Source organism: Mercenaria mercenaria, unplaced genomic scaffold (assembly GCF_021730395.1).
Source record: "Mercenaria mercenaria strain notata unplaced genomic scaffold, MADL_Memer_1 contig_4166, whole genome shotgun sequence".
NCBI lineage: Eukaryota > Metazoa > Mollusca > Bivalvia > Venerida > Veneridae > Mercenaria > Mercenaria mercenaria.
This window is the reverse complement of record NW_026462375.1, coordinates 26,111-41,793: the sequence shown is the minus strand read 5'-3', so window position 1 is coordinate 41,793 and position 15,683 is coordinate 26,111. Positions and strand designations below refer to the sequence as shown.

The window sequence follows — 15,683 nt, the reverse complement described above, 5'->3', positions numbered from 1 at the left end:
ATTGTACATTATAGTATATATTTCTCGACTTACGACAAGTCAGTCATAACATTATGCTGCAAATTAAAGAGAAGTGGAATTGTATGCCATACGCTTGTTTTCAGCATTTATTTTTCTTGTAGATATTCGATTTTTACTGACCCTTGCAAGCAGAACAGGTGCAAAATTTGCGCCGGGGAAAAAATAAAATTTCGTCATGTGACCTAAAATAATGCTTTTAATGTTTATTAATATCTCTTCAGTTTAAATAAATATACTGCTTTTAAAATAACACACGATGTCATATACAAATGTACACTGCACTCTAAGAAGGGTAAAAAGAGACAATGTGATACCACATACATAATACTATATATACAAATCAAATCCACAAAAATAACCCAGACGAATGTGTTGAAACTAAGAGACCCAATTAAATGGGTTCAACTGCACTAAATAAGATGGGTGTAAAATAATGGTACTACACTAAACAGAATAGATATGAATTTCTGATCAACAAAATGTTTTAGCGGAAAATAAAACAAAATTACACATTAAACCTAAAGGACCTATTTCCAAAACTTTATCCCAAAACTCTGGAATTGTTTCAAGAACTCCACTTGTCAAGTGTTCGAGAAGTAGGTGTCTACCACGTCATTGCGAGTCACCAGAAACATGAAACGACCCACAGCATATGGAAAAAGCCTATCACAAGCTAATGGTTATGGATACAAGACAGAAACACTAAGAAGCTTTTGCTCCTTTGTAAAGAACATGCGATTCGACAGTTGTGGTATATCCCTTCTTAGATCAAAATTTGTCGTCCACAGCGACCTGCAGGCCAAGGCGACTCTCCTAAGCAACTAGTTAAGTGGAGAATTAAACACTGAAGATGCAAGTTGTTCATTTTGCTTTTGAATTACGTGAATTAGAGGGGGAATAATCAACTAAATAAATGTATTATTTACTACAAATATAAAAGCGAAGTTGATACCTATACTGATTCTGGATTATAAAATATTTGATACGACTAGAAATGGAAAGAAATTGGTATGTACATAAAAAAATGCCCAAATTTTCAGAAATGTCAAAAGTGTTTTATAACTTCAAAATAACTTGCTTGTCTAATGTCAAAAGTAACAAAAACAGCACGACACACCTCATTTACATTTGTATCAACTGTTTCCAATTAAACACCAGGCAAAAATAAGGCTAATGGAGCCCTCAAACACATAAATGATTCTTGAAAAGCAAATGAAATTATATGATGTAGGGTTCCTTATAAACGTTTATTTTGTGCAATATTAATAGGCTGATAAAACTCAGATGTTATGATATCGACATTATGTTACTCAACAGATCAGAGAAAAAAGGACCTTTAAAAGGTAAAATATACCTAATGAAACGAATTTCACATAGAAATTACGTTGCTATATTATATGTAAACCAAAATGGAGGCCACTATTAGCATTGTCAGTGTTAGCCTTGACAGGCATACAAAAGACTTTGAAATGAAAAATGAGAGTACATGTATATGCATAAATAACACAGGAGTGTTTACCACTGACCGTTCAAAGGCGGTGCCCCACTGTGTTCCTATATTTTTTGTCTTTGTATGTGTGTGTGCCCACATACGTACATATACTGCTACAGGGACACGGTTAGACTCAATCTGACTAAAGTGCATCTCCAGTTACGCTACGCTTAGGATCTGAAGACGTGATGTTGATAGCCTCGTTCTGACTACGCTTCCGCTAGCCAATCAGAGCCTTACTTACAACATTTTATATGTGAAAGTGGAAGTTTAAAAAAATCTGTATTTAGCCTGGGTTTTTCATCTTTACAATTCTTATGACGACCACATCGCGACTACGCCCTCGTGTTTTGAGAAATCATATGTCATGGTACGGACTTGGTCACGTAAGGTGTAAGACAGCCGGTTAGCTCAGTCGGTAGGGCACTCGCCCTGTAAGCAAGAGGTCCCGGGTTCGAACCCCGGACTGACTGCACATTTTTCTCACCCTTTGACATTCGACGCTATTTTGATGGTTCAGCTAAATGCCTGTTGAAACAAGTTGTCTGATTGGTTCAAATAAAAATAAATTTGCGAAAATAAAAATAGCAATATCGGAAATCCAAAATATACAGAAGACGTATGTGAATGGGTCATTCTCAGATCTTCGTTTAGAAGATAAAGTACTTTTAAATTAGTCAGATTGACAAAAGACTTAGAGATGAAGAATGAGAGTACATGTATATGCATAAATAACACAGGAGTGTTTGCCAATGACCGTTCCAAGGCGGTGCCCCACTGTGTTCCTATATCTTTTGTCTTTGCATTTGTGTGTGCCCGCATCCGTGCATATACTGCTAAAAAGCCACGGTTAGAGAGGTCTGCGTTTTTTTAAACGTGACTTTTCCTAGTGAATAATTATCCTTATAAAATTGGTACAGGTACTTGTAGCTTCCTCGTTAGGCGTTGGGGCAGTTAATAGGTAGGTGTTTTTTTTTTTTGATGAATTTGCTATATGTCCTGTATATAATATAATCTTCTAAGAGCTGTCACACATACCGCCAGGCCTATTTTAAAAATGAATTATGAACCTTATGTTCATAAATGAACTATAAACCACAAAACAAGAAAAGTAGGGATCATTTATTTTCTAAGAAAGAGTTTTTGTCTGACAGGTCAACAGTATGGAATATCTTGCACACTGTGTGTTAAAATGTAAGTATGACAACATGTGTAAAATAAGTTTGTTCACATCTCTATATATGAAAATAAATCGCCTGGATATTGCTATCCGAATGTGAGGCATGAAATAAATACAGAAACAGGCTTACATAAAACATGAAAATGCCACTTTTACTTGGAAACATTTAGGATTTTCTTTCTTTCCGCCATTATCTATTGCTTACCTATTTAGCATGTTTACCTTGTTAGATCTAATAGGTCTAGTCAGCCCAGTGTCAGTATAATGTGACTGAATAGTATCATGTCATGTGTCTAGGGCATGGTATTCCAGTGATAGAACAAGTCAAATGGTTTATCGCGGCCAGAAATTTGTACAAACCGGACAAAAGTTGCGAAATTGTCATTTGTGCAGGAATGAAGCGTTTACCATAATGTCCAGTACTGGACAGGTATAGTGACCATGCACGGACACAGCCAATTTTCTCAGAGGGGTCCGATCCCCTGCCTCCACCCCCCACCCGCCCTGGAAATTTTGCAATTTGGCACTTCATTTTTTGCATTCTGGGACAGTTTTATGGACTAACCTGTTAAATTTGCGAAAATGATAAAATCAAGCTTTCTTGAAGGTAAAATTCTTAGTTTCTTTTAGATAAATAATATGAATTATGTCGGGGTCGTATGTAGCAGCAGCCGCATATACTTTGCATGCAGTCCTAATGTTGCCTTTTGCGAAAAACATTTTCTTTCCTTCTTATCTTCTTTCCTTTTTTAAAGATTTTCCAGAGGGGGTCCGGACCCCCGGTCCCCACCCCCCATCTGGATAAAATGTCCTGGGGGGCAAATGTCCCACCAAAATATATATTGTCGAACTTTCCGTTCAGATGTATAATAATAGATCAGACATTGGTGACATAAATAAATTTAACTGATTAAGGCACACCATTGATTTGTATAAAACGATACAATACACAAGTTTCAATCTGATCTATTATTATACATCTGAACGGAAAGTCCGACAAGCTCCTGGTCTAGGTATCTTTACATCTAAGCTAGCTATAAACCTGGGCGTTATGCATGATTTCCACTGAGCAAACTATTAGAAAATTGTATATCACTTGTAAAGTGAAGGTGGTCGATACAATACACAAGTTTCAATCTGATCTATTATTATACATCTGAACGGAAAGTTCGACAAGCTCCTGGTCTAGGTATCTTTACATCTAAGCTAGCTATAAACCTGGGCGTTATGAATGATTTCCACTGAGCAAACTATTAGAAAATTGTATATCACTTGTAAAGTGAAGATGGTCGATACAATACACAAGTCTCAATCATATCTATTATTATACATCTGAACGGAAAGTTCGACAAGCTCCTGGTCTAGGTATCTTTACATCTAAGCTAGCTATAAACCTGGGCGTTATGCATGATTTCCACTGAGCAAACTATTAGAAAATTGTATATCACTTGTAAAGTGAAGGTGGATACAGCTAGGTGACCTCTTCATCTATAAGTCTGTATCTATATACCCTCATGAGATTAAATGATTTAAGATTCAAATTTCAATTGGTTTCACCAATGGTGTTGAAGTAACTACTGACCTCATCTCCAGTAGAATATTGACATACATATGTATACAAAACTCGAAGTAAGCTCTTCTTCCTCCAGCATGCGAGGCAACCGAACAAACATATCAGTATCCTAAAAGTTACCAACACACCAAATATGAAACGTATAATCAACGCACCACCGTCCTCAATCAGTCCAAAATTAAAATTTATGATTACATGAAGTTATAGAGCCAGATTTTATTTGTTTTAAAGAAACCTGGCTTAAACATACCTCTAGCGCATTTCATGATAGTGTTTATAGTCATGATAGAACAAACAGTCAGGTCATTATGTTCAATCCCTTATGTTTGGATATGTTTGGATTGCATATAGATGGATTTTCAAGATAAGGGTAGTCACACAAGAAGTGAAAGTTTGGAAATGCTGATGAAAACATGTTATCCAATGTCATTTTATATAGGAAATAATAGCGGACACGATTAGTAGTCCGTTTAATCTACGATGTAAAAATCCGCACTTCGTAAAGCTAAACCTTGCTGAAATTCAGGTAAAACTGCATTTTTCTGATTAGAGTTTTATAATACACAAGATTCTGGGAACAGGTTTTGCATATTTAAGGCAAAGCTGACATTTTCCCGGAAAGTGAGCTAAATATTGATTTTTAAAGTGGTTCCCACAATTTAGTTTCTCATCAGATGCATTATTTAACCTTTAGCCTTCTGGCGGCAAGTGATTTGTCTTTGCGACCAGTGCAGACAAAGATCTAGTCAGTAAATTTTCAGTGAATACCCTTTCGAATAATAAATAGTACTGTCCAAATTGAATGATGGACCATTCCATTTTAGAAACTTAGTAGAGTAAGGGTTAAGAAATGAATGACTGAAACGGATGCATTTTCGAGTTCCTGTACTTATTTAGGGTCATCTGATGCTTCAAGTGATAGTCCGGATAAAACTGATAAATTATCATTTTCACTAACAATATAAATCGGGAGTTGCAGACAGCCTGACCTATAATTAACTGTTTACTATATGCATTATCCACTGAAGGTCAAACCATGTTTTACCCAGAATGTTGTTCACAGTAGGCTGATAGATCATTTCAATTAGGCAGACTATTGGAATTTAAAGCAATTATTGCCAGAAATTAACCAAAGCAAAATTCTGTAAATTCAAACGTGGACAATGTTTTTCACATATTATTTGTAACCTGATAAAGAGATCGTTATGTGAACATTGTATTCGAAACTTGTGAATAGTGAACATAACATTTTGTTTTATGCTGTGATATATATGTTTCATTTGTATTAACTTTCTTGAAATTCTAATTATTAAGATTTATTAACTGTTGAGTTCTAGTGATAGTTATATTTTTGTAGTTACTTAGATGTCAAGTCACTTTCAAAGTGTTTTACTGAAAAATAATCATAGCTTACTAGTATACTGCTTATATTACCTACAAGTTACGATCGTTATTTGTTCAAAGATAATCTATAGATTGCCCTGGTGGTAGCCAGAAAGTAAATTTTCTGTGCAATATAAGGTCACGGTTAATCAGGTACCAAGGGATACAGTGTCATAAGATGATTTGGACAATTGTGTACAATGTGGCAGCTGTACACAGTATTGCAAACGAAGGAATAATCTCAGAAGCAAGATATTTTAACAGAAAAAAGAAAAGTTTAGACATAAAATACTTCCTGGATGTTAATCATCACATATCAATATATCATGATACTGTCACAAAAATACTTCTTTCAAACTGTTAATACAATGTTTTACATTTTTCATCAACATCAAAAAGAAACAATAAAATAAATTATTTGAATTTATTTCAAAAAGGAAAGGATAAAAGACTGATTTTCAAAGACATGAAAATAAGAAAACAGTCGAGTCAGTTATATATATGCAGTGTACAAAAATACCCAGAAAGTTCTCTAATATCTCTGTTTCTGATCCTATTTTGTTTAAAGTCAAAAAATTGATAAATGTAAGAACGTATTGAATGTGAATATTTAAATTACAGATTTCAGAACATGAGCTTTATTATTTAGTATTTCTTAGGCAACGTCACAACCACGAAAGAGGTCCAACGTCATTATGACGCTCAGTACAACTCGCATGCGCGGATCCAGTCAATTTTCTGAGGGGCTGGGGGTTGGGGTGGGGAAACGGGGTGTGGGGAGGTGTCCGACCGAACCCATACTATGAGAAGCAGGTGTCTTTATATACTAAATAACTTGATGTGATTTTTGTGGATGTTAGCCGTTTACAAGTACAGGGTTGCCAATAAGTTTTTGTTAAACGGCCTAATATAGAAAAGCAGCCGACCAGCTAGCGGGGTCCGGTGCACCCCCCCCCCCGTACTGAAAAAATTTTGAAATTCAGCGCTTCATTTGCTGCATTCTGGTGCATTTTAGGAGCATTTAAGATTACATTTTCCACTGCAATTTTATATACAATATACCCCTAATTTTCACATTTTTATGAGCTCACATGCTAAACGATAAAATTTTAAGTTTTCTTAAAGGTAAAATTCTTTGTTTCTTTGAGATAATTAACATAAAGATGAATTTACCTTGGGGTCGTATATAGTAGCAGCCACATACACTTTGAATGCGGTTTTAATATTGTCTTTTCGAAAACCATTTTTCTTTCCTTCTTCTCTTCTTTCCTTTTTTTAGGATTTTCCAGGGAGGGAGTCCAGACCCCCACCCCCTTCCCTCTGGATCCGCGCATGACTCGTGATTACCAGCAATGGTTGACTATTTCTCGCATTTTCTACTTCTTCCTAAGAACAAATAAAAATTGATTACATAACATTCCCATGATGTTGATGAAATGGACGGGTGCACTGAAATATGATCCATATGAAGGAGTTCTTTGCTTTTTGAAACGTGACTGAACGTTAAATTGTCTTCTGACGTCTGAGCCGTGAGTCGTCAGTGATACTCTCACAGCCACGTTTAAACCTCCCATAATACCGATAAAAAGTTGTTTCCTTCAGGACAGAGACCACCAGTTCAAAAAAGTACAGGAAACTTACTGGGAATGAGAATAAGGTAATGTTTGTCCGTTCTGATTGGTCAGTCAAGTAAACAAACCCAAGAAGTGATTTTTTTTTCAAAAATGTTTACTGCATTTGCTGTATTTTGATATACATTTTGAAAAAAAAAAGTTACATTTTATGTGAATTGAAAAATAAAAGTTTTATCAAACGAACTTGCTATACCAACGATGTAAACACGTGGTCAACTCATTCAGACGAAAATTTCTTTTAAAATAAACTATTCCTACTTTTTCGTCCGATAGTTTGAAGGAACTAAAACAGTTCTTGAAAAAAAAATGTGATTAGATATACAGGTTTCGGTTTACTGAAGGCCGTACACGCCATAATGTTATCATGAAAGTCCATGGGAAAACAACTGGTGTTCACTAACCATCAGGTAATTGTCCCTTAACCCTTATGTAGCATGGTATCTGTCTCTTTCCTTTACTTTTGATCCAGAATACAATTGTATCGCAAATATTTATTCAACACTGATTTTCAGGCGGTTACCAACACAGTATGCCTTGCAAACACTTTAATGATGTCACAATTCTAACATGGCTCGAATTGGTTTCCAGTTAAACAAAGAAGAAAATCAAACGCACTATATCCTGCGATAAACAATGGTTGACGCACGGACCGGTAAGAGAGCATTATGACGTCAATTTTGACGTCATGTAGCCGCCTGAGGTCCGATACATTACTCCTCGCGTAAATGAATTCCAGCATAATATTTATTGCAATATATCAACGTGCATGTCAGAATGAAAACAATCAAGGCCTTCTTGTGATTTATCGTCTAATTTACCACGGTTCATCGTTCAGATACTTCAGTATTTAACCACTCGGGCTAACGCCCTCGTGGTTCAATTCCTACGCATCTCAACTCTGAACCGTGGTAAATTAGACGATAAACAACGCGAAGGCCTTGATTACTTGTTAATTATATTTTGACGTTATTGGTGTAATACTTACAATTCACGTAAATAATTACCCGACTGACGAAAATTTAGCTTTAAAAATACTTATGTGGCAAGTAATGTTTTAGCGAACGCAGAGTAGGAAAAGACACCACGTTACATTACTTTGCCATGTGAATGAGCATTTAATTGACCAAATGTCCGATCGCTCCGCCTCTTAGATCACGTTAACCTCCAAAAATGACGGATACGAAACTGCTTTGCTAATGAGTCGTATATGTATATGTTACAGTGACTGTGAAACGTTTTCGGGATGGAAATGACACTATTGAAGTTAAAGAGACTGCGGATATTCGACTTTTTAATTAGGTGGTTTAAAGTAAAAATGTTTCGCTAAGGTAAGAATTGTAGTTTTATTTCCTCTCGTATGTTTCTCAAATTCTATACCGTATTTCGTATGTTCTCAAATTCTAAAACTGTATTTCAACTATACTTCAAAGTCTGTTGATGTTAAAAAGAAAGTGTTTTTATTTATTTACTTTTTTTTACTGTAACCAGCTCGATTGTTTGCATATTTTCTTTTTAATTCTTAATAACATTAATTTCTTCATCTTAACTTATGTTAATTCATTCGGTTAACAAACGGTTTCTCTTTTGTGACTATTAAACTGCAATTTACGACTTCCAAGGTAATTCTGGCATAACAATTTATTTTTAATGAACTTGGTCAGGTTTATTTTTAGGGGCTGGGTATTTCAGCAGGATTCACACGGGTCCTTTTCCCAGTTTGGGGATTCTGTGCGATTTCATTATCAAGCCTATTCTTTTTAAATACTTCAACATTTTCGATCCTTCATCTACGAGGGTTGATCTAAAAGTAATGTCACTGCGTCCACGGTGCGATTATTCACCTGAGTATAATAATAAAGAATTTACCAAAATGTACAAAAATTCAATTCTGATATGGCAACATATTTATTTCCGGCGTTTTTTCGTTTAAAATGCACTTGACTTCAAAAAATACCACTGACGCTATGTCGCCGTACGCTAAAATATTACTGGTTCATTAATAAAACTGTCAAAGGCAGCCACTGATCTTTATCAAAATAACACGCTTAATCATGTGCTTTTTTTACAACGTGACATCACGTATCTCCGCCGTTTGCTGTTGAAATTTTAATGACGCCATCGCTCGTTGAAAATATCTATGCAGTGTTAACGCTTGTTCATGCTGAGAGCAAATAATTATTATGTCGATTTCTGACAAAACACCGCAGCGCGCTGTTCTGCGTTTTTGCTTTAAATTAGGAAAATCACCGTTAGAAGTCATGCAGACGATAAATAACACACATATAGACCAAAAACAGTGAACAGGAGACTAGTGTACAGCTGGTATGAGCGTTTCAGGGACGGCGATCAGTCACTAGAGGATCGCCAGATAACCGGAAGACCTGTGATTTTTTGCACTTTTTCCTCATCTGAAAGATAAACTCCGAGGGGTCCATTTTCAAGACCTTGATCATTTGAAAATGTTCATGTCTTTCAAAGAACTGGTATGTTGCTGCTTTCCTAAAATGGGTGAACAGACATGAGCGCTGTATAAAAAATCAAGGACGATACTTTGAAAAGGGATGAATATTGACAGCAGTCAGTAAGAAACGTCTTCTCGGACGTCAAAAACGTCAGTGGCGTGCGGCGATCGTTGCACGTATGCCTTCTGTATATATCGATATCGTTAAAACTATGCATAATATCTTATCGTTATTTTTTGACAATATTGCAATTAGATAAAGGTACTTCGGTAAGCAATTTTGTTTATTTCCTTTCATTTTACACGATTTTACAGCTACATTGACATTACTTTTGGATCAACCCTTGTATATTTGAAAATCTGTGTAGTATTTATTACAATTATTAATAATCATTTTAAAATGAAACGCGCGCCTATATAGCTTATTTTTTTCTTGCATTGGTAGAACAATTAAGATTTTTTGAGAATAAAGCACCACTACATTTCCGGCGAAATAAAAATGTTGCAGGTCCATTCAGTTCTATTCATATTGCCTTATGACGCTTCTTTTTGAACAATACTTGTTCATTCACTAAATTAGTATGTGTATACCTTAGTTTGTTTGGAATTAAATGATCATTAGTTTCAGCTGTGTTTAAAACATGTATTTTGTAACTTATAATCCACGCTAAATTATTTATGCCTTGAAAATACCACGCTAAATTATTTATGCCTTGAAAATGATGCTACATTTCCGGTAACTTTTATGTTTGATAAAGGGTTCTTATTAATTATGGAAGACACAGGTTTGCATGTCTCTCGAGGCTTCTTATGACTGAGGGAAAAAATAACTTGCGCAACTCCAGCCTCACTTCAACATATTAGCTACAAAATATAGTTTTAACTACATTTCGGTGACAGATGCTTACTTACCTATTAATCTCGACAATAAGCTTGTCGAAGGAAAATGGCGGCGATAAGCGGTAAAAACGTATTTGTTAAAAAATCGATATCTGATAAGTTTGATTGACAGGCGTCGACTGGTCAATTATTAGTTTATTACTTGTCCAAAAATGATAAAATTTCAACATAATTTACTAAACATGGAGAGAGTGGGTATGGAAACTAAAAGATATCATCAAGAAAAACATTATAAAGAAATATATAGGAAGAGCGTTTCATGTTGGGATGGGGGTAAGTGAAATATGTCCAAAAGTAGTTGTTCTCCTTGCAGCAACGAGAAATTTAATAACAGGCTGACGCCTTTTTTCATTATGTTCTATTTCAAGATATTTGGTATCTTTTGTTGCACCTTCGAAGCAAAAAAGTAAAGATCTAAATATGCTAATATACAGAATTTTATTCACTATTAATAATATTATTATTATGTTATTATTATTATTGGGCAATGGGTAGGGGTCGGGCAATCAATATGAATACTATTTAAAAAAGGAGACTATAATTTATCTTTCAAAATAGGACATGATTCCAAAAGGTTGCTCTCCTTTTTTTCGTAGTTTTAAATACATTGTGACTGGAAACAGAAGTATTTGTAATTCTTTAATCCTGAGAAAAAAACACGATCGCAAATTCTATAAATCATTGACAGTAATAATCACTTTGTACGATTATCAATTTCGATTTTTTCTTGTCCAAGAATGGTAATGTGTATTCCCCGGAAAACCCGGGAATTTTACGGAAATCACAAAAAGGTCAGAAAGTAGTCATTTTAAAAGGCGACGGGGAATATATTTGTTTAATCCGTAAAAGAAAAACAGGAAACCAGATATCGCTGGAGAAGTCTGGAGTAACAATTGATAGAAATGTGTCACAAGTGACGAAGTATCATGAAAGTGATACATGTAGTACAAAATTTGACAGTGTTTTTGACGACATTGTCTTAGATTCTAACACGCGACCAAAAAAGTAAATTAGGAAATCCAAGTACTTAGACGATTATGTGTCATAGATAGCATTTATAACATTTGTCATTAGACAACAAATGTTAGAATATGCTTAGCCTTATATATTTGCTGTGAAAATGTGTATTTGTTGAGTAACTTGATACAATAACAAACCCATTTTTTTAAGATAAACTTGTTTTGAGTGGTGATAAAACAGAGACAGATTAATTTGCCTAATTATCCTAGTTCGAGTTGGTATCTTGTTACCAAGAAATAATGAGACACCAGTTAATCTGTTATTTTAAGAATCCTGGTATGTTTACAGTAATTGCTAGAGCCCTCTACAGACGGTAGGTTTTTGTTGTACAACACCAATTAAATTTAAGATGTACAGCCAAATATTATCGTGTGTACGATGCTATTCCTTGATTTCGTAAATCTTAAGTCTTGACTTACAGATTAGGACATGCTCTATTTCATAAGTTTTGCCTTACGTATCACCCACGTTGACAAGCAACAAATTGGTAAATAATTAGCTGATAATGGATCTAGTGAATGAAATTCCAGAGATAATTGCCCAAAATATAAACACAAAGCTGAAACAAATGGCCTGGAAAAAGGATGATATCGAAAAGCTTATTGAATTATACCATTCCCAAACAGATTTATGGGATATAGAAAACCCAAACTATTCAAAAAAGGATTACAGATTGAGGAGTTTGGAATTATTAAAAGAAAATTTGGATAATCAATACACAGGTGAATATTTTTACTTTTTTATTAATGGTTACATTTTCTCAGTACCTGATACACTATGTTCATTTAGCAAAATTATTTAATTAAACTATCACTAAAATAATACGTTTGTTTATAGATTTTTAGCTCATAGAAAATAAAATAATTTTAAACAGATTCATTTTTAAGAGAATGTCATAATTCTTGCAAATACATTTAACTCATATGACACACTGTTTGTCAATTGATATTTTTTGTGCTGTCAATGTATAACCAAATTCAAAGGTTATTCTGTTAACTGTATCTTTTTTTCATATATTTCAGTGGAAAAATCAATACTAAAATCAAACATCTTCGATCTTACTATGCTAAAGAATTGTCAAAAGTTCGAAAATCTACAAAGAGTGGATCTGGCACGGATGATGTCTTCAAAAGCAAATGGCCATACTTTGCCAGCCTGGATGCCTTTCTGAATGCACAGATTACTCCACGACAGTCGACTAGCAATTTGGTATGGAATATATCTCTTTATGCCAACTCCCACTGCCACGGTACTTGTCCATTAGTATTAAAATATTCACAATATTCATCTCTGACATTACGTGCATTGTCTGCATTTCTGTTTCCCGCCTGCTGTTCAATGTCAAAGACTGAATCTCGTCGTTGCTCATTTCTCCACTCACCAGGCCTGTCATTATCATCAAAACTTCCAGCAGGAGTATATATATTTCTTGACTTTGCTCGTAAAAAATTGTGTAATGCACAAATTTCAAGCACGATAAGAGATGCCTTGTCCGGTTCAAGAGCTATAGGCCTTTGAAATACTCCAAATCTGCTTGTTAAAATTCCAAAGGCATTTTCAGAGATTCTTCTGGCTCTGGATAATCTGTAGTTAAAGATCCGTTTGTCCATGTCAAGTTGTCTGTTGGGATAGGGTTTTAAAAGATATGGTTTCAAAGGAAAAGCATCACCACCAACAATTACATATGGCACACGAGAATCTCTTCCAGGCAGGAGTCTAGGGGGCGGAACTCCAATCTGGTTTGTTTCAAAATTTTGTATAATTTTGACTTGTTAAATACTCCGCTGTCAATGGATCGGCCGTTGCATCCAACATCAACATAAACAAAATTATAATCTGCATCAACTATAGTCAATAAAATGATGCTGAAAAAGTGTTTGTAGTTATAGTATGTAGATCCACTCCGAGCTGGGCACTTTATAGCTACATGTTTACCATTCATAGCTCCAATACAATTAGGAAACTGCCATTTCTCTTCAAACTGGTTTGCAACACTATGCCATTCTTGGTTGGAGTTTGGTACCTTTAAATATTAAGAAAAAAACATTACATTTCAGGATTCACAGACTGGAGATGAGGAAGCTGAAGAGAGAGACACTGAAGACACCCAGATCCCAAAACCAAAGAAACATAAGTCTGGACCTGCAGCAGCTATGGCAGAGGCTGTGAATGTTCTGTCTGAGATAAGAACAAGGTTTTCACAGGGAACATCAAGAACAGAGGATACTAACACAAACGAGGAAGACACAGTTTTTGGAAAATATCTAACGAATGAATTACGGAAAATCAGAGATCCTTTTCTTAAGAATAATGTTCGTTTGAAGCTGCAAACTGTAATTTTTGAAGCACAAGAGCAAGCCCGTTCTTCACCAAGCCTAACAACAGAACGGCAAATATGGAGACCTCAGGTTGCAGACAATATGTCACCACAGCCGACAGGAATTAGAAGAATTTTTAGTTTGCCTTCTGTTCATGGGAATGAATCAAATGAAAGTTCTCAGTAATTATATTCTGCTACTTACACTAACTTGTAAATCAAAATTAATCAGACTCATATATTATGTAATACGTAAATAGCTCTCAAAGAATAACATTTAAATGAACAACTGAAATTCGTTACCTTGATATAGGTACTTCTAGGAACATTGTATATTGCTTGGCAAGTTTCAGGACTTATTTCAGAAACAGTTGTCGCTGGAACTCTGTACAAGTATTGTAGTGTTGCATAACTGTCACCTGAAAAAAGAGCAAAGTTTCGTAATCTCCTTTATAATAGTAAATTGCAAATCGCTGTATCAAAATATCAATAAAAATGAAGATAAAAAGGAAATGTTTTATTGTACTGTAATGATATGCACTGGTATCAGTTTAGAAAACGAATATTGTTTTTACCTGTTGCAAGATAGCGTAGAGTCAAAGCTAGTCGCTCAGCTGCAGAAATAGAATTCCTCATAAAGGTATCTTTCTTCTTGATCAATGGTGTCACCAATTCTAACAGCTCAGTAAAAGTATCTTTATCCATTCTCACAAAATTCTTGTACGACCTTGGGTCTTCCTGCCTCAGTTCCTGCATTAGTGCATGGTAAGCTCCGTATTGTCCTCTACGTGCAATCCAAGGGCGAACCCATTGTCTACCTCGTAAACGATCTCTATGTTGCAGGTTAATTGCCGACATAATCATGATTACACACACAATTGCAATAATTCCATCTACATCCTGAATGGGATCCATTTTGGAGGGAAGACTTTTGGAGGTAAACTCTGTGTTTTATAGGGAGTGGAATACTGTCTGTATGTGAAAAGTGTACAATTTTAAAATTGTACATCTTTGAGATAATTGGTGTTGTACAACTAAAACCTATCGTCTGTACACTGCATTTTTTTTCGAATGAGAAATTTCGTGAATGAAATTCCATAATAACGTTTCATTTATGTATAGATTTAATGTTGTTGCTTACATGTTTTTATCATTGGTGTTAGATTTTTAAAGCAACCCGTAAAATATTTCTTCGTTACTTCTTTTTGTTGTGGGCCTACTTTGCGATGCATGGCTCTGTTGCTGTGTTTGGGGTGTTCTGTGCTTCCTTACCTTTTATCGTCTAATGATTTTTATTCGATCATTTGAAAAAAAAGTTACATTAAAACAGATAATGATACTCGTCCACTAACTTATTTCTACACGTGTTACACGTATTAAGGTTTATTGGTATCCTTGTTCAATGTCCAGTTTCAACAGATAATCTATGATTTCGCGTGCGAACTTTTATCATATTTTTTCTAAGCCAAAAGAAGTTTTAAATATTTTATAAAAGGTGCTATTGCTGGAGTTTTCAATAAGATATACCAATCAGTTATAATTAAAACTTTATGTTTATGTCTAACTGCCATTTTAAGCCATTCTGCAAATAGTCAAGGACATTTTTTTCTTAAATGAGTCATATTCATCATTTATAAAGACAGCATACATATTTTATTTGTTGAGTGATCATTTTCCCGTTTGCATATTCTTGACCAAAAAG

At 34.9% G+C, this 15,683-nt stretch overlaps 2 protein-coding genes across 2 annotated transcripts; one reads left to right on the top strand and one right to left on the bottom strand.

Moving 5' to 3' along the window:
• The first annotated feature begins 12,211 nt into the window (after positions 1-12,211).
• Positions 12,212-14,397, top strand: LOC128553672 (uncharacterized). Its single transcript, XM_053534847.1, has 4 exons — positions 12,212-12,386; positions 12,552-12,597; positions 12,687-12,873; positions 13,722-14,397. Exons 1-4 carry the CDS (start codon positions 12,233-12,235, stop codon positions 14,166-14,168), a joined length of 834 nt encoding a protein of 277 aa, XP_053390822.1. The 5' UTR covers positions 12,212-12,232; the 3' UTR covers positions 14,169-14,397.
• Positions 14,216-14,896, bottom strand: LOC123533147 (uncharacterized). Its single transcript, XM_045314782.2, has 2 exons — positions 14,557-14,896; positions 14,216-14,400 (listed from the first exon to the last, which is right to left on the bottom strand). Exons 1-2 carry the CDS (start codon positions 14,894-14,896, stop codon positions 14,216-14,218), a joined length of 525 nt encoding a protein of 174 aa, XP_045170717.2.
• Positions 14,897-15,683: the final 787 nt, after the last annotated feature.

What these genes read in the sequence shown, in the direction of transcription:
- LOC128553672 (XM_053534847.1), top strand. Translation starts at nt 12,233, where the DNA reads ATGGCCTGGAAAAAGGATGATATCGAAAAGCTTATTGAATTATACCAT. An exon ending in TTTGGATAATCAATACACAG is followed by an intron (nt 12,387 to 12,551) that starts GTGAATATTTTT and finishes TTCATTTTTAAG; the next exon opens with AGAATGTCATAATTCTTGCA. An exon ending in TTTAACTCATATGACACACT is followed by an intron (nt 12,598 to 12,686) that starts GTTTGTCAATTG and finishes CATATATTTCAG; the next exon opens with TGGAAAAATCAATACTAAAA.
- LOC123533147 (XM_045314782.2), bottom strand. Translation starts at nt 14,896, where the DNA reads ATGGATCCCATTCAGGATGTAGATGGAATTATTGCAATTGTGTGTGTA. An exon ending in TCTACGCTATCTTGCAACAG is followed by an intron (nt 14,401 to 14,556) that starts GTAAAAACAATA and finishes CTCTTTTTTCAG; the next exon opens with GTGACAGTTATGCAACACTA.